Source organism: Sphaeramia orbicularis, chromosome 12 (assembly GCF_902148855.1).
Source record: "Sphaeramia orbicularis chromosome 12, fSphaOr1.1, whole genome shotgun sequence".
NCBI lineage: Eukaryota > Metazoa > Chordata > Actinopteri > Kurtiformes > Apogonidae > Sphaeramia > Sphaeramia orbicularis.
This window is the reverse complement of record NC_043968.1, coordinates 18,613,889-18,640,687: the sequence shown is the minus strand read 5'-3', so window position 1 is coordinate 18,640,687 and position 26,799 is coordinate 18,613,889. Positions and strand designations below refer to the sequence as shown.

General features: G+C 36.3%; 1 protein-coding gene across 3 annotated transcripts in view; it reads right to left on the bottom strand.

Annotated features, from left to right (window-relative positions):
* The window catches only part of slc4a5b (solute carrier family 4 member 5b), a 48,625-nt gene that overhangs the window by 7,644 nt on the left and 14,182 nt on the right, over nucleotides 1-26,799 (bottom strand). The window contains exons 4-24 of one of the 3 annotated variants that reach the window (XM_030149983.1): nucleotides 24,348-24,477; nucleotides 22,107-22,267; nucleotides 20,234-20,389; nucleotides 19,915-20,022; nucleotides 19,257-19,312; nucleotides 15,013-15,170; nucleotides 14,850-14,937; nucleotides 14,546-14,700; nucleotides 13,887-14,012; nucleotides 13,622-13,796; nucleotides 11,522-11,655; nucleotides 9,990-10,170; nucleotides 9,759-9,849; nucleotides 7,548-7,606; nucleotides 6,238-6,429; nucleotides 4,026-4,139; nucleotides 2,807-2,968; nucleotides 2,531-2,709; nucleotides 1,797-1,869; nucleotides 1,631-1,699; nucleotides 1,346-1,519 (exon numbers count right to left, since the gene is read on the bottom strand). In XM_030149983.1, the coding sequence (XP_030005843.1) occupies nucleotides 1,346-1,519; nucleotides 1,631-1,699; nucleotides 1,797-1,869; nucleotides 2,531-2,709; nucleotides 2,807-2,968; nucleotides 4,026-4,139; nucleotides 6,238-6,429; nucleotides 7,548-7,606; nucleotides 9,759-9,849; nucleotides 9,990-10,170; nucleotides 11,522-11,655; nucleotides 13,622-13,796; nucleotides 13,887-14,012; nucleotides 14,546-14,700; nucleotides 14,850-14,937; nucleotides 15,013-15,170; nucleotides 19,257-19,312; nucleotides 19,915-20,022; nucleotides 20,234-20,389; nucleotides 22,107-22,267; nucleotides 24,348-24,477 (2,741 nt within the window). Of the gene's footprint in view, nucleotides 1-1,345; nucleotides 1,520-1,630; nucleotides 1,700-1,796; nucleotides 1,870-2,530; nucleotides 2,710-2,806; nucleotides 2,969-3,673; nucleotides 3,788-4,025; nucleotides 4,140-6,237; nucleotides 6,430-7,547; nucleotides 7,607-9,758; nucleotides 9,850-9,989; nucleotides 10,171-11,521; nucleotides 11,656-13,621; nucleotides 13,797-13,886; nucleotides 14,013-14,545; nucleotides 14,701-14,849; nucleotides 14,938-15,012; nucleotides 15,171-19,256; nucleotides 19,313-19,914; nucleotides 20,023-20,233; nucleotides 20,390-22,106; nucleotides 22,268-24,347; nucleotides 24,478-26,799 lie in introns of all 3 variants that reach the window. The other 2 variants (XM_030149982.1, XM_030149984.1) reach the window with 2 other exon arrangements.

Here is a 26,799-nt window from a genome sequence, read left to right as displayed (position 1 = left end):
TATATAGATAGATACTTTATTAATCCCGAGGGAAATTCAAGTATTCAGCAGCTTTGCATACAGTACAAGAGGACAGAAAACAGATAGAACAAAAACAGGCGGGTTAGTAATCAGGTTGACATTAAGGTTAGTATGTACTCTAAAAAACTTGCTTAAAGGACTTACTCTAAAAACTCCTCTACAATACTGTAAATGAAAGACTTCTAATTTAAAATCTGTAGAAAAAATTAATGTTTTGTCAAACTATAGTATTTATATAGTTACACATTGTATAAACAGCTTGTTTTCAAGGTGTTGTTGTGCATGTTGCTTTCATAATGACGTTTGTTAAAGCTTGTTAACCTATAATCCAAGTAGTTACACTGCTATGGTAATTCACACAGTCACAAATGAACTTAACTCAGCAACAAATAGGTGCTTTTCTTATGTTTTATCATACACGCAGAGCAGAACGCTAACAGCAAGAAAACAATCGACTTGTCATTACAGGCTGACAGCATTTATGCATTAATCTAAAATAGTTTGAACAACAAAAACTGCCGGATAAACCATTTGTATTACAGATTAGTAGGAGTGCAGTACCATGAAGTGGCAACTTGTTTATGGTATTTGTTATGGTTGACTAAATTAGTGTTAATTTGTTGTTTTTTGTTTTGTTTTGATGAAAACAAACCTTAATGGAGCAATTACACACTGACATTTAAGAGGCTTTCAGTATTTTGCCCATATGTGCCCATTAGTTTAAAACTTGTCAGTATAAGTGATGCTAGCAACTGTTTCTCTGTCAGTTATAGTTAGAAAATATCCTTTCTGTACCTTTGTGGTTTTTACAGCAAGATGTTTTAACTGATGGGATATTTTTGTTTCTTAGTGCCAATGTAATTGTCAAAACATTTTTTTTAAATCTGAGATAGAATAGAATAGAATAGAATAGAATAGAATAGAATAGAATAGAATAGAATAGAATAGAATAGAATAGGCTTTATTGTCATTACACCAGTTGTGCAATGAAATTGCAGGTGGTCTCTGCCAGCGACAGTGCACTTACATCTAAGTAACAACACAAAAGATACAGATGTGTTAAAAAATATAAAATAGTGTGCAATCAAAAAAATATGTGCAAATTAGAGATATTTTGTATGAAAGGGTAAAATTTTAAAAATATAAAAGCTGTATAAAAAATGTGCAAATACAGTGTAAACAATGTAAACACACATGTAACAGTGAGAAGCATAACACAAATGAGAAAACACCTTAAAGTGTAATAAAAGAATATCTGAATGTCCTAAGTACCTAGATTCAACGTGCAACTACTGTAAAAAGTGAAACAATGAAGGACACTGACCATTACTGGAAAGATAATAGCCAGGAATGTGGACTTGAGGATCCAGAGGACAGCGAGACAGACGATCTGGACGAGGGTGAAGAGATGGACACGTCTCAGAGGAACATGACGCAGGAATGAGAAGTCAGGTTGGTGTTTTAGTGGCATCAGATACAGTTTGATACGTTCCCAGAACTGGAAGAAAAAGACAGACGTTTACAGGTGTGGAATGAGTTCCTACGGATTAAGTTTAGAGATTTCATAGATGTCAAGAATAAGTGTAGAGTTACAGTGTCACTGATTTACCTGGATTCCACTTAATGAGGCTACTCCCATGTAAAGGAAGACTCCATAGAGGACTGGCATGGGAATGTACTGAAGGAAATTAGACAAGTCAATATATGTCAGAAATAAAGTCAAAGGAGATCAGTCATGTATAATGTATTCATAAATGTCCGACCGACTAACGAACCTGAAGGATAGGAGCAAGGAAGACGGACAGTCCAGTCAGGACAAACACCAAAATGCCTGTCAGTCTCTGCTCCCTGTACATGTAGAACCATACATTATTCATACATACAATGGAGAAGATCTCCCCCCCCCCCCCCCCCCCCACACACACACACACACACACACACATATGGGGGGGGGGGGGGGCTGAAAAGTTCATAGTCTGACTAAGAAGGAGTTATTCCACAGCAATGAAACTTGGCATATATTAAATTCAGCCTTTCCTAATACTAACCGCATGGTTCCTTTCCAGATAAACCCACATTGGATAAATAATTTAGGACTTTGAAAAGTAGTACTCCACACATTTCATGAAAATGCTTGCTTTTCACCCCTCCCTCGTTCTCCCTACCCCTCTTGAATTCAGCTTCCCAGTTTTGCACAGTTGATAAAGCTGGAGCATCATCCCCTATAGCAACCATGTCAGCATGAATGTCCTTGGGGGCTAACCCCTTTTTCTGCAGACATTGGATCAGACCACAGTGCTCCGGATGGTTCACGAAATGTCTCTGGTACTACTTTTCAAAGTCCTAAATTATTTATCCAGTGTGGGTTTATCTGGAAGGAAACCATGCAGTTAGTATCAGGAGAGGTTGAATTTAATGTATGCCAAGTTTCATTGCTGTGTAATAACTCCTTCTTAGTCAGGCTATGAACTTTTCATGCCCCCCTCGTACACAGTCTGTACAGCTTTACCTGACTCCGAGGAACTGGGGCTGCTCTCCAGGGGCGCTGGTCTCACTCTCCATCTTCAGAGAGTCTATGTGAGCAATCGAGATGACGGTAGCTGCGACATACCAGGGCAGACCCATGAAGGAACACACCGCCATGAGTATACCCACCCAGAAGAGGTCCAGATGGTAGCCACAACCTTTCTGCAATGGGTCAATATCAACAATCCATTTTCCAATTGGTTAAAGAAAATAATCTGGTTTTGTATATTTTTCCTTTTCACAGTGACTGTGTGCAGACCTTAAGTTTATTTTCCTTGCGGTTGACAATAACAGCGCTGATCTGCTGGTCCATGAAGATGAGGATGGTGACAAGGAGAGCAGGGATGAAGCTGGCCACATACCACCACCAGGGGTTCTTACCAAACGGCATCACCAACCAGCCACGGTCAGAGCGTGTCGGCTTTATCACACACACACAATCATAATAATGAAGAATGAATATACAGCATTGTGTTGTGCAAGTGAATAGGTAACGACATTCATGAACTATCAATCACTCAATTACATGCATTGACCCATAAAGACCCAGGCAGCTCCCAAATGAATTTTTCTCTCTATTTAATCTTTCTTAAGTGATTTTTTCAGTATAAATGATGTATTTCCCTATATTTAATTCACTGATCATGTAGATGTTCATTGAAGCTCCAAGTAAAATTGAGGATTAAAATGTCAGAAACAGCGAAAACTGAGGAAAAAGTGACTTTTTCAGCAAAAGTATCAATAACTGAACATGAACCAAGAGTCTCCTTCCACTGTCATTGATCAAACTCCATGGGTTTTACTGGTGAATCAAAGTTGTAGAAGATAATAGTGTTTCCATGTTCACTACGGAGCCGCTGAACGTCCAAATGGGTCAAATCTGATGACCATGAAAAGATGATAAACTGTATTTTACACCAATCACTTACATGTTTTAGTGGATCAACAGGTATTAAACAGTTTAGATCAGTAGATGGTTTAGATCACCGGTGGCTGTTTGGGTCTTTATGGGTTAAATCGACTTGTGCAACTAAATTCCTGGCATGCACATGCACCAGTGAAAGTTACAGATACACTTGCAGAGCATCGGTTGAATGATAAAAAAAAACACACTGAAATGAAATACCTTGAACTCAGTTGGTACAATTAGTTTAGGTGTGTCTAACCCCATCAACATATCCAGACCCACAAAGGACATGATTGACATGAAGATGGAAAAATCACTGATAAGCTTCCTGAGCTAGAGGGTCATCGACACACCAGGATAAACGAGAAGTGTGGTAATGACAGTGAAGGTGAGAGACATAAGAGGAGGGTTTGCAGAGGACGACAGGAACAAGAGAGAGAAAAGAAGACAGATCTGTGATGGAATCATTATACAATCCAATTAGCAACTCAAATGATTCAAATGTGTTGTCGAGAAGAAGAGGCATAAAAAGACTGGATGAAAAGGAGGGATCTCATGGAATTAAGTGGACCTTGATCTCAGTAGGCACATGCAGTTTGGGGGTTTCCAGCTCCAACAGGCAGTCCAGTCCACAGAAGATCAGGATAGAAATGATGATGGCAAAATCACTAATCAGGGAACGGAGCTGGAGCGTGCACACACACACACACACACACATAGGGGAGAAAATGTAGGAGAGGACATTCTACTACACACTGACATGAACTGTCCACTAATGAATATACTTTTTATTCTTCTACTATTAGATTTAACAAATGGAAGTGCAATACCACCCTGTTTGTGCTACAGTTTTTAGTGATAAAGGCCCCACAGAGTATCTGCAGTTACAAACCAAGTTGTTTCTGTTAATCTGCACAACTCTAACTGGAAAACACATTAGAACCAGTACAGTTGTGTTCATAAGTTTAGCAGAATTTGTGATTCTTTGGTCATTTTTCAGAGAATATGAATGATAATACAAAACCTTTTCTTTCACTCGTGGCCAGTGGTTGGGTGAAGCCATTTATTATCAAACAAATGTGTTTACTCTTTTTAAATCATACTGACAACAGAAACTATCCAAATGCCCTGATCTAAAGTTTACATGCCCTAGTTCTTAATCCTCTGTTTTGGCCCCTTTAACCCTTCCATGCATAGTTGTCACTACAGTGGACAGCTATTCTACAGCTGTTCTCTTGTATATTCATGGGTTTTATTGTTTTAGTTGCATATCAGCCAACACAGTGGACACTTATGCACCATCCCATACAGTGCAATTCATGTCGTTACTGTAACTATGCTGTTCTTGATAAACCTAGTCTGCTGTGACATGTTATAGTGTAAATAAACAAACAAAACAGGGTTTTTTTTGCATGTTATCTCCATGAAGTGAATAATAACTACTATTAGAGTATGTTAAAATGTGGGAAAACATCTGATTAGCAGCATTAAAAATGTTTTTATTGGATAGTTTTCCATATTTCTGATATTAGGTTTTAAATACATGTTTCTTTGCTTCAAAAGTTAAATGCATGGGTTCCAGCTGAGGGGACATTTTTGTAACTCTTAAATAAAAAAATAAAAAAAAAGTAAATCGTATGTTTTTTTCATGCCTAAAGAGAAATTGAGAACACCCAGGAAAAATATCATGACTAAGGTTCTCATCATTGCATGAAAGGGTTAACATCAATGACAGCTTGAAGTCTTTTGTGGTAGTTGTGGATGAGACACTTTATTTTCTCAAATGGTAAAGTTTCCCATTCTTCTTGGCAAAACACTTTCAGTTCCTTTAAGATTTTGGGTTTTCTTGCATGAACTGCATGTTTCAGACCTCCCCAAAGTGGCTCAATGACATTGAGTTCAGGAGATTGAGATGGTCACTCCTTCACCTTCACTTTTTTCTGCTGTAGCCAATGACAGGTTGACTTGGCCTTGTGTTTTTTTTTTTAATTGTACAGCTTTTTATGTTTTTAAATCTATTCTTGTATTTTACTCTTTTATTCAGGTTTTATCTATTCTTCTATATTTTTCATTTATTTATCTTCTTTTAATCTATTCTTGTATTTTACCCTGTTATTTTGGTTTTTATTAATTTTCTGAACAGCACTTGGGCCACTGTGGTTGTTTTAAAGTGCTTTACAAATAAAGTTGGATTGGATTGGATTGTGTTTTGGGTCATTGTCAGGTTGGAAAATCCAAGACCGCCCCATGCGAATTCTGTCAGAGTATGTAAACTTATGAGCACAACTGTATGTTTCCAAGACTTCTACAGCGTCTAATTATTTCTTTACCAAACAGGAGTGGGTTCATCTCTTCAGTGTGTCTATACAGCGTCTGTATTGGTTTTCTAGTAACAACAAGGCCTTGAAAAATCACTGCATCCACCCACTGTTTTTACATTCACTAGTTTGAACATGAAACAAGCTGTAAAATATGAAATAGTTCTGGCTGTAGTTTGCCTTTGTGCTGTGGTAAGCTACTTATCTCCTGGCTTTAGCTTTGTGCTTAATCACAAGAGTGGTATTGATATTATAATGAGTTTTTACATCTGTAGCACGACTCTAAGGATATGGAGGCTGGAATAAGGAGAAGGTGAGGACTGAGGAGGAAACGCTAAAAGTGGTAAATGAAAGTTGCTGGTAAAATATGCAATGGCACTGAAAAAACACATGCAGGGTTTTTTGTCTCAGGATGGGCAGGCTTCTCTAATATTCTTGTGGTGAGTTGTTTTAAGGCTTTCTTACCTTTGTTGGGAAGTAGCGGCTGAACTTGAACTTCTTGAGAGAAACAGTCATGGAGTAGGTGCCAAAGAACAGGATGAAGGACATAAGGGCCAGGTCGGGAACATACTTACAGGCGTTTCCCACCAGTGCGCCGCCATATTTCTCACACTCTTTCTTACTGAGCTGAGTCCAGTCCATGTCTGTCAAGTTAAACTGCACAGGAGGATGAAGAAGAAAAGGGAAAGTAGGAGGAAAGGAGTGACAGGACGTGATGGTGTGGGAACGGGTAGAAAAGGAAATATAACAGGAGGAGACGGGGAGTGGAGGTGCACGAAAAAGAGAGAAAAGACAAGCGATAACAGAAGAAAAGAGAATACAGAACACCACAGCGAAAGGAGCCATCCTGTATGTCAGTGGTTCTCCAACTTTTTACAGTGGAGTACCCCCTGAAATACAATTTTTTAGCCAAGTACCCCCAACTCTTGCTTCAGCATTTTTGATTGAAAAAATGGGGCAAAATTTGTTCCTGTGCCAAAGGTGTCTGTTTTTATTTTCAAAACTGGAGGATTCTCTTGGGTTTCTGTAAATTGGCTTAGAGTCTGGTTTTGACCAACTCTATATATAAAGTGTCATGAGATAACTTTTTTGTTGTGATCTGGCACTATATAAATAAAATTTGATTGATTGAGTGATTTGATTGGTTTTCCCCTGTAAGTCGCTTTGGAAAAAAGCGTCTGCCAAGTGCATAAACATAAACATAAAACTTTGCAAACAACAAACATATATTTAACTGTAATATGTTAAAAATAAACAAATCTTTATAAGTAAATTTCACGTGCAAAATATAAACTGAAAATTACCCTCTTTCAATAATAAGAAAATAAATGAATTGGTCCTTAATGAATAAATGAAGCTTTCATCAACAAAAAAATAATTACTTAATTAATCAAATAAACTCATGTGGAATAATAGAAAATAGAATTGTTCTTAAAATATTACCAAAGCTTGGGGGGGGGGGCTCCAAGTTTTTAAAAATGATGAAATGAAATAAGGTCAGGAGTGTCAATGTTATTATATGAATGTATTTATTGTGTTTTATATTTGAGCTCTAATTCTCATTGTTTATTTTGTATTCAGTACATAATGACTTATTTAATGTATTTTTCCAAAAATGTGTATGCATACTCCCATTTGAGAAAGACTGCTGTATGGAATTAATAAAAAGACTGTCATTTCTGGGGTTCAGTCTTGTGCCTCTGCGCAGTGGGGTCACATAAACGTGGTTATTAAAGTCATTTCAATCTGAAGTATCTCTGTCTTCTGTTACTTACCAGTAGAGTCATGTTATCATCTGCGACTGGAGCTGAAACATTCAAGCCCAAAACAGATGCTAAATAGCAAAAACACAAGAGGGAGACAGAGAAAACCAAATAAATGCTATTTTTTATTTATTTATTGCTTATCCTTTTTAATGTACTATGCATGAAACCAAAATAACGGTATCTTTTTGCACATTTCAGAGTCTAAAAAGGTCTATATATTCATACTCACTTTGTCAGATGGCATCCAACAATGAGGCAGAAACACAGAATACACAAATCATCACAGTGTAAAGATTCAAAATTTACAGCTGATATGTTGACATGTTTCTCACTAACATGTATGAAGAGATGAATACATAATTACCCCTCCCCCCCCCAAAAAAGGGGAGGCAAGGGGTATTGTTTTTGGTTCAGTTTGTTTCTTTGTTTGATTGTTAACACTTTAACAGCAAAACAATTGGCTGAATTCATACCAAATTGAGTTTATAGATTGCCAGTGACCCAGAATAGATCTGACTACATTTTGAGAACAGTAAGTCAAAGTTCAAAATTTTTTTTATGAATTTTTAAAATCTTTTTTTCCCCATTTACTTACAATGGGCAAAATTTCACATGTCTGTAGCAGCAAAACTATTGGATGAATTCATGCCAAATTGAGTTTATAGATTGCCAGTGACCCAGAATAGATGTGGTTACATTTGGGGAAAAGTAGGTCAAAGTTAAATTTTTTTATAAATTTTCTAAATCTTTTTTTTTCTCCCATTTACTTATAATGGGCAGAATTTCAAATGTCTAGATAAAAACATCAATTTTGTTTCAGTTTACTTCAGACTTGGCACATACAGGGTGGGGAAGCAAAATTTACAATGAACATTTAGTTGTTTTTTTTCTCAGCAGGCACTACGTCAATTGTTTTGAAACCAAACATATATTGCTGTCATAAGCATACCTAACACTATTATCCATACCTTTTCAGAAACTTTTGCCCATATGAGTAATCAGGAAAGCAAACGTCAAAGAGTGTGTGATTTGCTGAATGCACTCGTCACACCAAAGGAGATTTCAAAAATAGTTGGAGTGTCCATAAAGACTGTTTATAATGTAAAGAAGAGAATGACTATGAGCAAAACTATTACGACAAAGTCTGGAAATGGAGGAAGCAACAAAAAACGCACCAAAGCTTTTATTAAAGCTCTCAAATCCAAAATCCTAAAGGATCCAACCAAATCCATGAGAAAAATGGCAATTGAACTTGAGGTAGACAACAAGACCATTAGAAATGCAGTAAAATATGATTTGAAGTTAAAATCTTACACAAGAACACCAAAACACTCACACACTGACAACAGCAACAAATCCAACTTTAGCAATTTTTGGGAATCATGTTTATGGCCGCCTTCCAGCCCAGATCTAAACCCTCTGGATTCTGCTATTTGGGGCGTTTTAGAACATGCTACCAATAGAACATCACACAGCAATGTCAACTTTCTTAAAGATACTATTAAAGAAGAATGGGAGAAGTTGTCACCCGAATATTTGAGGAACACTTGCACAAGTTTCAGGAAGCGTGTGAAGGCAGTTATTGAGAAAGAAGGAGGACACATAGAATAAAAACATTTTCTATTATGTCAATTTTCTTGTGGCAAATAAATTCTCATGACTTTCAGTAAACTAATTGGTCATACACTGTCTTTCAATCCCTGCCTCAAAATATTGTAAATTTTGCTTCCCCACCCTGTATATAGAGGCAGTTGCATAGACATGATGACATCAGCTGGACTGATGCCAAAATAAGCTACAATACGTGCGAGGGGTGGGGTTTGTTGGGCCTGGCAACACTTGCTTGTCTTGTTTTTGCCAAGAATATTCTACTTTGTAGCATAGAATTATGATGATGACGCATTATATAATGGTATCATCGAAGAATAGTATTGAAACACAACAGAAACTATAAAAACATAAAATCACCTGTAATTTTATGATGTTTGGTGACTTTAGGTAATGGTGTTTTATGCAAAAATATGTAAAGAAACACAATATCAGTATGATTTAAATGCTGAAATATTCACACTATCCCTAAATATTTTATCAGTTAAAATTGTTAGTCTAGTCACTATTTATTCTAATTTTCTATAAGGACTCTCACTATTTCAACAGGATAACATTTAATCAAAACAATTTGATTAAAGCACTGATGAGACCCAGACTTCACGGACTCACCCTGGTCTGGAGCGATGCATTCACACTTGTAAGATGTGATGTAATCAGGTTTGAAGCCGCGGTTGATTGGGTAATATTTTAAGGCTCCGGCCTGTGGAAAAGAACAACAGCCTTTTTCCCTTTTTCCTTCACATACAGTAGCTTTAGTGTTGTGTTGTCCTGCTGAGGGTGTGTATTTGCTCAGTGGATGTGTATGAGGGAAGCTCCTCCACTTCACAGGACAGTACCTACCATCTTCTTAATGGCATCTGAGATGAATATGAAGGAGATGAGGCTGGAGAACCCCTCCTCAGTAAAGCGGGTCATGTACTTGATGATGTAGCTGGCATCCGATAGAACAAGCACAAAACACTGGAAGCATGCGTGAAGGCCGATCCACAGACGCAGCTCCATGTAGTCTATGCTATTATTCCTGTGAGAAAAGACACAAGTGTGGAAGTGATACGTATTTACAGTTCAACCATATGTGGGAGATATGAACTTCCCTAGAAACACAACTAGTGGAATTCTGGATGGTCTAAAATATTGAAAATATGTTATTTTAGGATAAATTTCTATTTTTCAGCACACTTGTCTTCATTGATCAGGCATAGAAATTGATTATATTTGATGTATGATTCTTACAAATATGAAAACAGATCAAAACTAAATCAATTATTTTAGAAATGTATTTAATTAAAAAAAAAAAAAAAAAACAAACACAAACACACACACACAAAGTCAGAAACAGCAAATGGGTGCTTCTATGAAAGTGGTACCTAAAAATAGGACACGGGGGAAAAAAAGTTTCAAACCAGATGTAGACTAATGTTATGAAGCAAGTTTGGAAGCGCTTTGAGTCAATCTTAAAAATAAATACTTACTGAGATAAAAGAGAAACTATTTTTCAGACAAAACCCATTTTTATATTATTTTACATAATATTTAACACAAAAATCTGCATGTAGCACGGTCAAAAAGACAAGAAAATTACGCACTGCTATTTATTTTTTCCAAATATCTTTTTATTCTCTCACAGGTACATTTTGGGGAATTGAACTAATTATGCAAGGAAGAGTGTTTCACAAAAATGGCCGCCGTTGCAAAATCATTTGCCATTTATATGTGTTTAAATGGGCAAGTTCTGCATGTAACGCAAGTGGACACGAAGGGTTACATACGAAACCTGGAATGAGACTGCTGATTCATGAAAACCTTGCATTTCTGGATAAGAAAACCCACTAGGATCATTAAATTTAACACAGTGTCTTTATTTATAGTGCTAATTATGACCATTTCAAGCCATGTGGTCCAGATCAAATGCACTGACACCAATTTTGGTGCTTTTTTTGGCCCCAATGTTTTAATAAAAATTCATTAATTTTGGGATGGCTCAGAGCAAGAGTATATATTTTTTGCATTTATATTAGGTCATCATTAGGTACATCCTGGAGGGAAATATGTCTAAGTTTCTCTTTTATTATTGGGTCTAAAAAGTACCAAAATGAACCCAGTTTCATAGAAGCACCCAAAAACAGCATCCACTTTTTTAAAACACAGATTGCAATCATTTAACTGAACCATTATCAATAAAACATACAGCTGTTATTATGTTTCTTAATGTCCTTGCAGCTCTCCGGCTACTTTTAATCTGTTTTCTTATTATTCTTAAACATATCATTAAAAACTACATCACATGCTTCATTAGTCTTGTAGCTGCCACTTGTAAAACAGCTCTGCTTTTCTGCTAGTGATGCAGGTGTGTGCAGGTGTGTGCATCATACTTGCTAAATTCATAAAGCAGTTTTTCAAAGATGAGAATGGGTCCGGTAGAACTGAGGATGATGAGAGGCTGCCCACCAAATAAACAAAACACTGTCCCTGCCAGAGCAGTGCCCAGGAAACTCTCCATCACACCCTGACAGGACAAGACAGACACATATTTGCTGTTACTGGAGGGTTTCTCAACAGGTTTGATACGTTAACCCATAAAGACCCAAACATCCACCGGCCACCAAAATCATTCACTTATATAAAATATCTACAGGGTGGGGAATCAAAATTTACAATGAACATTTAGTTGTTTTTTCTCAGCAGGCACTACGTCAATTGTTTTGAAACCAAACATATATTGCTGTCATAATCATACCTAACACTATTATCCATACCTTTTCAGAAACTTTTGCCCATATGAGTAATCAGGAAAGCAAACGCCAAAGAGTGTGTGATTTGCTGAATGCACTCGTCACACCAAAGATTTCAAAAATAGTTGGAGTGTCCATAAAGACTGTTTATAATGTAAAGAAGAGAATGACTATGAGCAAAACTATTACGACAAAGTCTGGAAGATACTATTAAAGAAGAATGGGAGAAGTTGTCACCCGAATATTTGAGGAACACTTGCACAAGTTTCAGGAAGCATGTGAAGGCAGTTATTGAGAAAGAAGGAGGACACATAGAATAAAAACATTTTCTATTATGTCAATTTTCTTGTGGCAAATAAATTCTCATGACTTTCAATAAACTAATTGGTCATACACTGTCTTTCAATTCCTGCCTCAAAATATTAATAAATTTGGCTTCCCCACCCTGTAATCCACTAATTCTATCAACACATGTAAATAATTGGTGTAAAATACAATTTATCATCTTTTCATGGTCATCAGATATGACCCATTTGGACGTTCTACATCTTCTACAACATTGATTCACCAGTAAAACCAACAGAGTTTGATAATTACAGTGGATGGACACTCTTATTTTATGTTCAGTTAACAATATATTTTGCAGAAAATATAATCTTTTTCTATAGGTTTCTCTGTTTTGAATGTAATAACCCTCAACTTTAATCAGAGCTTTCATGAGTATCTGCATAATCAGTACATTAAATATAGGAAAATACTTGATTTTTACTTATAAATGCAAAATACAGAACATAACATTAGAGTGAATGGTGTAATGGATTTACTAGCACTCTGACACAAAGAAAAACACCACACTCTGATTTCAGGGATCACAAAAATACTTTGTTATTCTTGCAAGAATCAAAGTGAGACAATTACAAGCACTCAGAGCAACCTCGTAATTCGTCTAAACTAGGCTGGCTGAAGTCCAGCTTATATACCTTTTACAACGGTTACATGTTACATGATGGTAGTAAATCTAGTTTGACCTTTACAATGAGCACGGACAGATACATTCTTCAGCATTCTTTTTCAGCCTTCCTTCAGCAGTTCAGTGATTGACAGCAAGCAGCTGTATGTTTAAAAATTATAACTCCATCACCAAAACAAAGACAGAGTGGCATCATCCTAAGTTAAGTGATAGCACACATGTTTGCTAGTGAACTGATTTCTATGACAATGGTGATAAATCACTTATTCATTCATTCATTTTCTGAACCCGCTTTATCCTCACTAGGGTCACGGGGGTCGCTTGGAGCCTATCCCAGCTACATAGGGGCGAAGGGGGGGGTACACCCTGGACAAGTCGCCAGTTCATCGCAGGGCTGAACATATAGAGACAAACAATCACTCTCACATTCACATCTATGGGCGATTTAGATTAACCAATTAACCTATTAGTGCATGCCTTTGGATGGTGGGAGGAAGCCGGAGTACCCGGAGAGAACCCACGCAGACACGGGGAGAACATGCAAACACCACACAGAAAGGTCCCACCCCCCATCGACTGGTGTTGGAATCGAACCCAGGACCTTCTTGCTGTGAGGCACGAGTGCTAACCACTGCACCACCGTGTCGATAAATCATTTAAGGAAGATTAAATATAGAGACAAATTCATTTGGGAAATGCCACAAAAGCAGCACTGGGTCTTTATGGGTTAAAAGAAAGATTTTCCTTAGTTGGCTGTATTTTTCTATTACCTGGTAGTTATCAGTTGCGTCGCCTAGCAGTCCTCCGAAGGTGATGGCGTTGGTGATGCAGCCCAAGTAAATGAACAGCACAGCAGAGATGGACTGGATATGGAAGCCATCGTAGATATCGCTACAATACCAAGGGAGCTTCCTTTTGATGTCCAACCATAATCCACCGCAAAATCTGTTAAAAAGTGTCAAACATATTGTCAGACTGATAACACTGGCAATAACTGGGCCCACATATGCTATATTCTCCCCAGTCGTCCCATACCTCCCAGTGAATTTCAGCTCCTCTCCCAGTTCATGTTGAGCTGGAAGGTCCTCATCTTCTCCTCCTGCTGCCCCACCAGCTGAGCCGTTCATCTGACCCAGCTCATTCAGGTTCAGCACTGACTTCCTGCACAGAAATGTTGTGTAGTGTATGATGTGTTAAGTTTTGAAAATAAAAAATGAAAAATATTCACTTAACCCTCAAAGATCTAAACAGCTGATAACAACCAAAAGCATCTACGGATCTGAAATGTTTAATGACTTGATTCACTAATCTTATCAATACATGTAAAATTGTAGCTTCTCAGTTTTGCATTGCCATCAGATATGACCCATAGAGAACATGGAAACACAGTTATCTTCCGTAAATCCAGTGTAGTTTGAAAATGGCAGTGGTTGGAGATATTTGTTTGTATGTTCAGCTATTCAAATACTTTTGCCAAAAAGTGTTTAAATAAAATAACCTTTGAATTAACTCTGAGCCCCTATGAACATCTACATGGTCGGTAAATTAAATAAACAAAAGAAAAATGGAACATGCAGAGGCTAATATTATAACACGTTGTGATACATCACTTTTGGTTAGATGGTAGAGGAAAAGTCGACACAAAAATAGCTGTAGGACTTTAATTAAGAGTTGACCTTGGTGTAAGAACTCACCTCATTTCTGCAGATGGAACTTTCTTTGGAGGTTCAATGCGGATTTTAGGATCCCATTCCCCTGGAGGAAGGACGATCACCTCGTCCAAAAACTCATCAACACCTGCTATCAGGTCATCACGGTCCCTTGCTTTATATGCAACATCACTGAACAGCTGCAGGGAGTGGAGGAATAAATTCAAACTAGGACTACAACAAGTTCTAAGAGCTCCCACTACTTTTTGGAGGTGCTTATTTGTTCAACTAGAACAAACACATTCACATTCATATCAATGTCGTGATGTAAGAAAAGTGTGTCACTTACATCATCCACCATAAGCGTAGCAATAGCTCTGCCAATCTCATTGTAGGACTTGGTTTTTCCAGGAGGACCCAGCAGGATGAAGAGGAACCTAAGGGAAGAACAGGGTACTGAGCTGAAGACTCTGAGGACAGACACATGATCAGAACACACAACAGACACCCACCTGGTCGGCACTGGGACCTCAGTCAGGCCTCCCAGAGTCGTGGCCTGAGACAAACGGACAAAGGAAACAAAGGGTTTCTCCAGAAAGTCCACCTCACCAATTAAGACATTGGAAGCCTCAGCATCTCGAGGAATCTTCTTCATGAACTTATTCTTCAGCTGGAACAACAAGTAGCAGAAGAAGTCAGGTTTTTACAAAATCCTGAAAAGAAATACCATATTATACTACACTATACTATACTGTACTGCACTGTACGATACTATATTACACTAAACTACACTAAACTACACTACACTATACTGCACAATTCAGTACTATTACTATTACTATTAATAATACTAATACTAACACTGTACTCCACTATACTATACTATACTATACTATTTCTATTACTATTAATAATACTAACACTGAACTCTACTGTACTGTACTGTACTATACTATACTATTAGTATTAATAATACTAATACTAATACTAACACTGTACTCTACTGTACTTTACTCTACTGTACTCTACTCTACTATTGGTATTAGTATTAATAATACTAACACTGTATTCTACTGTACTCTAATCTACTGTACTACACTATACTATACTATTACTATACTATACTATACTATACTATACTAAACTATTAGTATTAATAATACTAATACTAACACTGTACTCTACTGTACTTTACTTTACTGTGCTCTACTCCACTATTACTATTAGTATTAATAATACTAACACTGTATTCTACTGTACTCTAATCTACTGTACTACACTATACTATACTATTACTATACTACACTATATTATACTATACTGTACTGTACTATACTATACTATACTATACTATACTATACTATACTATACTATACTATACTATATACAAGGTGACATGCAGAACAGATATTGAACCAGTTCACTGGTCAGTGATAGCTCTCTACCCATTTCACATCAACACAACCACTATTACATTAATACTGTGGATTATACGACACACATGTTCTTGTTCTCCCATCCACTTAACATGCTACACTTCTCATGAAAAACACGGGCATTTATACAATAGATTGCTGAAGACATACTACTGTTTCTGTAAACCGGAAGGGAATATGTTTGTTCAGTTTTGCCTTACTTTGAATAAAATGGTCAGCACAATCCTCTAATCTGAAAAGGCTCAGAGCTTCTTCTATTTATTTTATAATACCCATTTATGTTCACATGCATTTATATACACTTAAAACAAATCAAATTTCCTCTTGACAATCTCTTGAAAAATGATGTATTGTGTATTGAGGGCAGTTGTACACAGTGGTAAGATGCATAATTCATTCAAGTTTATTAAAAAAAAAAGAAATGTTGATCAGTGTTCTGTCATGCATATTCAATTCAATTCAATTCAATTCAGCTTTATTTATAAAGCGCATTTTATGCACAAGGCAGACTCAATGTGCTTCACAACAGGTACATCATATAGCTACATATTTAAACTGCATACTTAAACTGTATCAACAAAGTGGGGTTTTCATTTGCTGCTGCCTTTTCAGAATAAGTGTTTGGTTACACAACTCATTTTGTATTTTCCTCATCTCTTCATTATACACTGATACCCATAAATTTGTCATAAGACTATTTTTCCCTCTTCTAATGAAATGATGGTGCCAACGTGATTTATTCTTGTTGACGTGTAACTGGGACGTAGTATGCAATCATTGTACCAGGTCAAAGGTGATTACTGATGTGTATAAATAGGAATTTAAAAAAGGAATGTATCTGAAAAAAAAATGTTTCCAGCTTTATGGGGAACAGTGTATTTTTATTGCTGCATTTTGGTTCATGTTGTATAAAATATCTCACTAAATTCAACTGTACTGATTCTAAATCGTTCACGCTGTTGAACACGTCGAGATGTTAGAACAAGAGCATGGACATTAATTAGCTGAATTTAATTAAAATCCTGCTCACTACAAATTAAACATGCCATTACATTGTGCAGTGTTCTGGAGAACCTCTCCTCCCTTTAACCAACAAAGCACGTGGCAGTGGAGTGGTGGGTACTTAGATTAAAATCTCTTCATAATCTGTTAATGCTGCTTTCAGAGTCAATTCACCAACTGGTTCAACCACAAACAAGACTTTTCAGTTTCACTTTACTGATTTGGAAATACATCCATGGTGCACAGCCTATGTAGTTCATTTAGGCTGCTGTTATATTGTGCAGTGATATATTTCTTTTCTGCAAGCAGAGTGTGTCACACTGTCAGTGAACACAGCCACCAGATCAGAAAAAGCATGAGGTGCCATGCCAGGCCCTGTGAGCAGCTAATTAAACCAGACTCAGGATCACGTGTGTGCTCATTCCCTGCTTTCTTTGAAGTTTTTGTCAAGTTATTTATACCCGAACACTTGCAAAAGTGACCAGTAATTGTGTGCACACCCAGACATATAATTACTGGGTGCAGTGGCCTGGTGGTAGAGTGGTTAAAGGGTACCAAGAACAGCACTGTCCCCTGTTTGAGTACACTGCAAAAATCTAAGTCTTATCAAATGTATTTTTCTCATTTGTGGTCAAAATATCTCATCACACTTAAAATAAGACATAATCACCTAAAGAGTAACTTGTAAATGACATATAAGAACGTATTTTTAGATCTTGAAAATCTTATTTCAAGAAATCTTACAAAGATCATTTTCACTTTTTCCATTGGCAGATTTTTTTGCTTAATTCAAGATTTTTTTTGCTTAATTCAAGCAAAAAAAAATCTGCCAATGAAACAAGTGAAAATTATCTTGGTAATATTTCTTGAAATAAGATTTTCAAGATCTATTGTCTATAAATAAGTTCTTATATCTCACTGAAAAGTCACTCTTTAGGTGATTATGTTGTATTTTAAGTGTGATGAGATATTTTGACTAGAAATGAGAAAAATACACTTGGTAAGATTTTGATTTTTGCATTGTACCACTCATGGTGTTATTTCCCTTCCCTCTGTGACCTAATTATTTGTTTTTTCTATGGTTAGTGCTGAACAAAGACAAAAAGGACCAAAAGACATAAAACTGCTGTTAGTTACGGGATGAGTTTGGAGATTTACCTCCTATACTTTCAATATTGCCTACAAATCCAATGACTAACCCTAAAATGTAACATTATATGGCAGAGACTAATGAACTAAATCAGGTTACAAATACAGATAAGGGGTTTTCAAAGGCTGTTGCTTATCAACTTACGAGCAAGGCAGCCAATGGCCAGTATATAATGTTGATATCATGCTGCAGAGTACTTATATATAATCAAAAACATGTCCATATTCCATATATTACTTACATGATCTCACTCATGTTAGCTGCATTAGCACCAAAAGTACTTACTTATCAAGTTTCCCATCAATCTGACCAGAAACGGACAAAACCTGATTTTGAAGTAATAGACCAACAGACATACTGTATCTTCTTATAGAGATGCATGGACACATTTAAAGATGGGGAGAGCTAACAGTGCCCACATCAGCTACACAGATAAGATTGCATCTGTGTTTATTCTCTGTTTGCAGGACTTGTGAAAGCCCATATAGTCCGACTCATGAATTGCTTTAATTATAGTTAGAGATTTACACACAGTACTGTTTACAGTTTGTATTCACTGTCTAATGCCACAGAAGTAGGTTTGCACATTTAGGAAGAGATAAAAATGAAAAGAAAATCATTGGAACTGTAATAAATTTTGTAACTCTTCTGGACTTCAAAACAATACAGCCCAAAGTACAGGCACAGACATGCAAGCAGGTCTGTGCATGCAGATATATGAACACACACGCGCACACATATGCACACAAATACACAAACACACACTGTTAAGTAAATTCCCGTCTTGGCTTCCAGGCTGTGGATTAGAAGGCTTAAGTAGTTCTGACAACTCTACTTCTCATAAAACAAGGCTAAACTTTTTACTGAATACAAAGACAACAACATGCAAAACACACCAAGTGTAGACAGAATACAAATTTGGGGTAAATGTGTTATTTTATGATACTTTAAATCATGTGCAAAACTGAAACAGTGCTGAATCAATGTCTCTGCAGGACGGGACAGATTTAGATTTACAAGGATGTATAATATTTATAGCATTAGAATGTGCACCTTTTGAGACCTTTATTATGTTCACAGTAATGAGCAGGATAAACTGTCAACACCAAATACTGATGCACATGTACAGACACTTAAAGGCAAATGAAATAGTAAACAAAACAGTTACCTGGTCTGTGCTCGGCGTATCTGAAATATCATTCATGCTTCGGCTCTGGGTTTGATCTGTAAATAAACCTCACATCAGTCACTCTGCAATAAAAACACTGATATGTGGCTCAGAGAAAGGACATCCATCATATCTGATGGAAATACTGATCCAGCAAAATGAGATAAAACACTGAATTGTGTTTGCAGAACATCACCAGTTGTTCCTGTGGAGAATTATATTTTAATGACTCATTTCCTTTTTGTCCTCAAAGTGGATTTAGGAACAAATATAATCAAACAGAGAAAGAAACGAATCGCATACCAACCAGAGCCCAAAAATCCTCCCATAATCCCTTCCCCTCACACAAATTCATAAGAGAATTCAGCAAAGGTACACACAATAGGACTAAAATCTCTAAAGTAAACACACATTGTGTGTCCCACACATTATAGTCATTGTGAGTATAGCTACACAGACAAAGCTGATTCAAGTGTTAAAATCATGCAGTAGCTGCAGGGTTAGCTGGGATCAGTGTAGATTAAAGACACAGAATTAATACGAAAAGTGAAAAAAGTTTGGCAAAAAGCGACAAATAGTCTGTGAGTCTGTACGTGTGTCATAATTATAAGACTGGACCGTGCATGAATGTGTGTGTTAGTGCTGTGTTTAGACTCACGCAGGCGGCCAAGGCTGCTTGACTGCCGAGAGCGTAGGTCTTCTGTGGAGCGGTGGATCCCAGAAGCTGAACTAGTACTACGACTCAGATTAACCTGAGGACTACGGCCTGACAGAGCAGCAGCAGGACAGCAGAAGCAGCAGCAGATGTCAAAATGTGATTTTATAAGGAAAGGTGGTGATCAAGGCAGAGAACAGAGGAAGCAACAGGATTTAGTTAATGTTAGATTACTTTGAAGAACTCTGCCCAGAGAGCCGGCTGACACAATGTTCAATTCATGGTTGTTAGTTGGAAATGTGACTGCACAGCACACACTTACTGGAAGCAGCATTGGAGGACTTTCCTATGTCTGCCAGCGAGCGGTGGATTGGTTTCTTAGTCTGGTGGCGATGCTTTCTGAGCAACACATAGCTGATCTTTTCTTTCAGGTCTGGAGCGAGGAGTCCGTCAGCTATGTGCCGATCCACGATCTCATCTACAGACAGGGTTTATACATATACAGAGGGTTTATATATGTACATAGGTTTATACATATACAGGAGGTTTATATATCTACACTGTTTTATACATATACAGGAGGTTTATATATGTACATAGGTTTATACATATACAGGAGGTTTATATATCTACACTGTTTTATACATATACAGGAGGTTTATATATGTACATAGGTTTATACATATACAGGAGGTTTATATATATAAGGGAGGTTAGCGTCAAATTTGATTAAATTTTCATTTGAACACTAGTTGTTTTACATGGATTATCAACCATACACTCAACTTTAAAAAAACAATCATTGGCTTTCTTGTTACAAATTGCAAACATTCCTCATAGCAGTGCTTTCAAAACTTTTTCAGCTTCAGCAAAATGTGATGTTTAACAGAACACAAACTTTCATATAATTTTATATCCTTTACTTTTTGTCTTTTACATTGTTTTTCTCTTGTGATATCTCTAACATCATGTCTATCCTGTTATATCTTTTTCATCTCATTGCATCTTTCACACCAAGTTTGTCCTTTTATGTTTTTTTGTTTCTTTTTTCTTTTTTTTTTTTTTTAACAGCTGAGGTCTTACTTCTGCATTTCCCACAGCTTTAGTGAGGTTCACACTCTTCCAGAGAACAGTTTTCTTCAGTTTTAATCAGTGATGAGAATGTAGATACCATGTTATTGTTATACATTTTCCTCTGTCAATAGGTTACCCAATAAAAACTGCTCTGGGCCCATTTCAAGTCCTGACCCTAAGTTTGTGAAACACAGTGTTATAGTAAACCAACCTCACTGGTTCCTGGCAGAGTTTTACATCATCCCTATCAAGAAATTCAACATATCTGTGTCACATACTGATCTTGTTACCAAGCGTCTAATCTCATATTTTTAGGTGTGTCCATAATGCAATTCATTACCAAACTCCAAAAAGATCTACAGCAAGAAAAGTTATAAATTCTCTAAATTTACATCAACAATTAATCAAATGCCTGCAGTTATAAACCCACATAGAATTATCAAGTGACGAGTGAAACATGATTCTAAATCAGGACTGATATTGATCCATGTTTGCTTTGAGGTGAGAATATTTCAGAGGTTTGAATAGTTTGATTAATATATTTTCTTTAAAAAGCCCCCCCCCCCCCCCAAAAAAAAAAAAAAAAAAAAGCATGGTTTTAAATTAAAATTTCTTGTATTTTAAGAGCAAAAACAGTAAATTATGTCATTTTGTACATAGCGGGTTTCTGAGGATCCTTAAAAAGTCTTTAAAACTCTTACAATTGTCTTAAATTAACTAAATTAATTAAATTGACTTTTAATCCTTAAATCTCACAGTAAAATATCCTACAAATTCCACAGAGACAGCAAATAGCACTGATGTATTTGCTCTGAAAATCTTGTGAAAACAGTGAAAATATGCCAGTAATGTTTTGAAGCAGAGGTGTTAAGTCCGAAGAACTGTTTTGTTTTTGTTTTGTTTTCTAGGTTAAAGAAGTTCAAATCATAACTTCTACCTTTACCAGAATTGTTTTTTTTTTTTTTTTTTTTTTTTTTTTACATGCATCTGTACTTAAACTTGATAGAATGTATGGACTTCTGCTACCTCTACTTACCTCTCTACACTGTCTTCAAGAGAAAAGTTTTTAGAACATTCTCAGGAAAGTAATATTGTGTTGAAATTGTTCATGTTGGACTGACCCACGATCTGTGGCAGCGAGTAGCCCTCCAGATCCAGGAGGATGCTTCCTGTCTGCAGGCAGGTCCTGAGCTCAAACAGGCTGTGGAGGGTCAGCGTGGACACATGAGGCTTGCTCCATCTTTCTCCTCCTTCTTCTACTTTCTCTTCAAACTTCACCCACCTACAGAGAGGAGTTTGGTTAATGAAGTGCTTTATCTGGCTGTCGAAACAGAGACAGGATGATTGATTAGTCTGGCTTCACAGCACTAGCCCTCATGCTGTTATGTAATGAAATCTGCTGAAAACACATCTGCGGTGTTGAAGTTCTATCATGCACTCTCAAAAATAGAGGTACGAGATCAGAACATTTATGTACCTATACGTACATTTTTTCAGAATGTTCTCTCAAAAGTACAATATTAGTCTTTAGGAGGCCAGAATTGCACCTTTAGACTATGAAAAAGGGTATAAAGTTATGTAAAGTACAAATTTGTACTATAACGGACCCTGCAGCATTAAAAAATGTGTGTAGACCAAGAGAATAGGCTATAGGCTAGGATAACTTAACAGTAGGCCTAATTATAGTTAAAACATTAGGCTTAGCACATTATTTATTACATATCATACTGTAATTACTCTATATTATATTTAATAATAATTTGTGTTTTAATTTAATAGCCCAATTAGCTCAATGATAATAGCCTAATAATTTATTTAGCTTATTAGAACCTCTGATTATTGTCATAATCTCTGCTTTATCAAGTTTTCATTCACACCTCCATGTCTTGATGTCGTAGCTCGCCTATGTCGTTTTTTTTTTCTCAATTAGGTCACCAGTTCAAACTTTAAACATCATGGCATTATCAACTATACGAGAGTTTTCTTTCTATGTAAAGTACTTTAGGTGCAAAAATGGACCATTTCAAAAGGATACAGAAATGTCTCTCAAAAAAGTACATCCCCAGCGACAAGCATTTGTACCCTTTTAAGTACAAGCTGGTACCTCTATTTTTGAGAGTGTGCAGCTCCTATGATGTCTCAAAACCATGTTTCATTCTTAACCCATAAAGACCCAGCCCTACTTTTATAGCAGTTCCCAAATGAATTTGTCTCATTATTTAACCTTTCTTAAGTGATTTATCACCATTTATTATAATATTATCCTCTGTATTTTGCAATTTTTCTGTGAAAATAAGGTATTTTTGCATTTTGAATTTGCTGATTGTGTAGATTTTCATAAAAAGTTCAGATTAAAGTTGAGGGTTATTATATCAGAACCAGAGAAAACTGAAGAAAAAGTGACTTTTCAAGCAAAGATATCAATAACTGAACATGAAAAGAAGCGTCTTCATCCACTGTCATTGATCCAACTCCATGGGTTTTACTGGTGAATCAATGTTGTAGAAGATGACGGTGTTTCCACGGTAACTACGGAGCCTCTGAATGTCCAAATGGGTCATATCTGATGACCATGAAAAGATGACAAACTATATTTTACACAAATTATTTACATATATTGATAGAATTAGTGGATCAACAGGTATTAAACAGTTTTACATCAGTGGATGTTTTTGATCGACAGTGGATGTTTGGGTCGAAGGTTATTATCGTTAATGGAAACTAACAAAATGACGAAAACTAGAATTAAACAAACATTTTCGTTAATTGAAATAAATAAAAACTAGAATTAAAAGAAAAAAATGATAACTAACTGAAACTGCATTGTGTGCTTACAAAACAAACTAAAAATTATAAAAATTATAGATAAAATTCCATTTGTTTTGTTTTTTGTCAATGTCAGATTAACATGAAATTGATTTATTTTGCCAGAGCAATTTTAGCTGGCGGCAAAATACGGCACTTCACGGTCCGTCACCTCTTGTCACTTGTCATTTAGAGTCGGTCTCTCGTCCTCACTCTACCTGACAACATGGAGACTAAAGTTAGGAGAAAGCAGCAGAGTCCTGTATGGGATTTCTTTGAATACGACAGCGAAGAAGATAAAAGATTTGAAAATGTAAAACTAATACTGAAAATAAGGATTTAGAAAAAAAAAAGAAAACTAATAAAAATAAAAACTAGCAAACTTGTTCTAAAAATTAATCAAAACTAACCGAATTAAAGGGGAGAAAAAGTAAAAACTAAATAAAACTAAACTATAATGAAAAATCCCAAACTATTATAACCTCGTTCGGGTCTTTATGGGTTAAATCCTAAACTAATGAAGGCTCTGACATCAGCTCATGTGTTCTGGTGTGTACCTCGCAGACTCTTTCCACTCTAATTCACCCCCCTCATGCTGGAGTGTGTCCATCTCGGTGAATATTGTGGGTGTCGGGGTGCTGTCATCTTCTCCCAGTATGTGGCGCAACCGTTCAGCTGCAGGTGACACTGCAAAAGAAAAATATTCTCATTGGGTGACAGAATGACCTTAAGATTTCCACTTTTCCACAATTAAGAAATGTCACAATCAAAAGGTGCAATGACATTTATACGTTTTAGGAGTGAACCATGTCCATTTTTGATACCTCATGATTTCCTTTACAACCTTCTTCAGGCGAAAGATACTGACACCTAACAGTCCAGTATAGATCAGACCGTTCTGAATTCTAATGTCTTTGTTTCCCACAGGGTATATGGTTCTGACTTTATATCATAAGGTCAGATTTGTAATATTGATCTAGTACAATGTTCATAACTAACATGAGTGAAAATGATACAATTCATGACATTCCACTCAAACTGAGCTGAACTTTATGATTCTAATGTGCAAATATTAACCCATAAAGACCCAAACAGCCACTGGTTACCAAAAGCATACTGATGTAAAATCTTTAATACCTGTTGATCCACTAATCGTATCAATACATGTAAATAACTGAGGTAAAACGCAGTTTCTCAGCTTTAAATCATGATCAGATATATGACCCATTTGGACATTCAGAGACCCGTAGAGAACATGTGTCATCTTCAACAGCCTTAATTCACTTTCCATTTTATCCATTTTAGTCATTTTATAAGATTTTTTTAATGTTAGCAGAACCAATAGGGTCTTTAGGTTTTTTAGTCTGCATTGGAATTTATTATTTATTGTTGATTATTTAAATGCATTTATTCGTAGTTGCTTTCAGTTATCTTGTATTTGTGCACTGATTTATTTATTTGATTTGATTCATTTGGATGTGGGCTGATGTCTGTGGTAAGCTGCAAATGAATTGTCCATATGGGATAAATAAAGTTTTCTGAATCTGAATCACCAGTAAAACCATTGGAGTTAGATCAATGACAGTGGGTGGTGAGTTGGTTTATGCTCAGTTATTAAGATCTTTGTTGAAAAAGTCACTTTTTCTTCAGTTTTCTCTGTTTCTGATATAATAACCCTCAACTTTAACCCTTTCATGCATGAATTATGAGAACCTTAATCAAGATTTTTTTTTCCTGAGTGTTTTTATTCCTCTTTAGGCACGAAAAAAACAACAACAACATGTGATTGAATTTTTTTTTAAAATCAGCCTGTTTTTCATTGAGTTACAAAAATGTCCGCTCAGCTACACCATGAATTTTATTCTTGAAGCAAGAAACATGTATTTAAAACCCAATATCATAAAGTGATACGAAAACAGTGAAATGAAACCATGTTTAATGCAGCTAATCTGATGTTTTCTCACATTTTAACATATTCTAATACTAGGTATTACTCACTTCATGGAGATAATATGCAAAAAAGAAATATTAACAATTGATTTCCACTCAAGAACCAATCAAGAACAGCAAAGTTACAATAATGGTATGAATTGCAGTTTATGAGATGATGCATAAGTGTCCACTGTGTTGGTTGATATGGAACTAAAACAACAAAACCCATGAATATACAAGATTAAAGCTGTAGAGTAACTATCCACTGTAGTGACCACTATGCATGAAAGGGTTAATCTGTGCTGTTATGAACAGCTACATGATCTGCAAATTAATTATAGGAAAATACCTGATTTTCACTAAAAAATACAAAATACAGAAGATAATATTATAAGAAATGACGATAAATCACTTGGGAAAAGTTCAATAGAGGGAAAAGTGAACTTGGGAACTGCCCCCAAAGTAGCATTGGGTCTTTATGGGTTGATTTACTGGACTAAAATATCAAGCTTGCTCATCACTTTACCCGTTTATCACCCCTGTATCTAAGTGAAGAGGTCATTGGAAGAGGACATGAGGAATTACATGTGACAAAAGCTGTTTGTTTGCTTGATTTTTAGGCTGTTGTTTTTTCAGACATAATGGTCCTTAGACCAGCGGGTAAAACCCCTGATGAAATGTTTTGCTCAGTCAGACCATATCTAATTTAAGCAATCCCCATTTCCATTGTTTAATGAGTGAACTAGAGAGTCAGCTCCTCTAATGACTATCTGGACCTTTTTCTAATTTTACTCTTTGTAGATCAATCTCCATTAACATCCAAGCCTGGAGGCACAGTTCACTTACATCCCACTATTATGTGTGTGTCCTATCACCGTCAGTGTTTATGTGTGTTGCTCCCAGTGCCCTGCTTCTCAATTTGTTCCTTCATATGATTGTAAAGCAAAAACAAAGGTCAAAAGTCGATAACATACAATGTAATAGATTCCGATGTAAACTGGAAGTGTCGCAAATCTCATGTGACAGTGACGCTCACAGTCTCAGTCGACAGGTTCGTGTACATGGAATAATTATGTA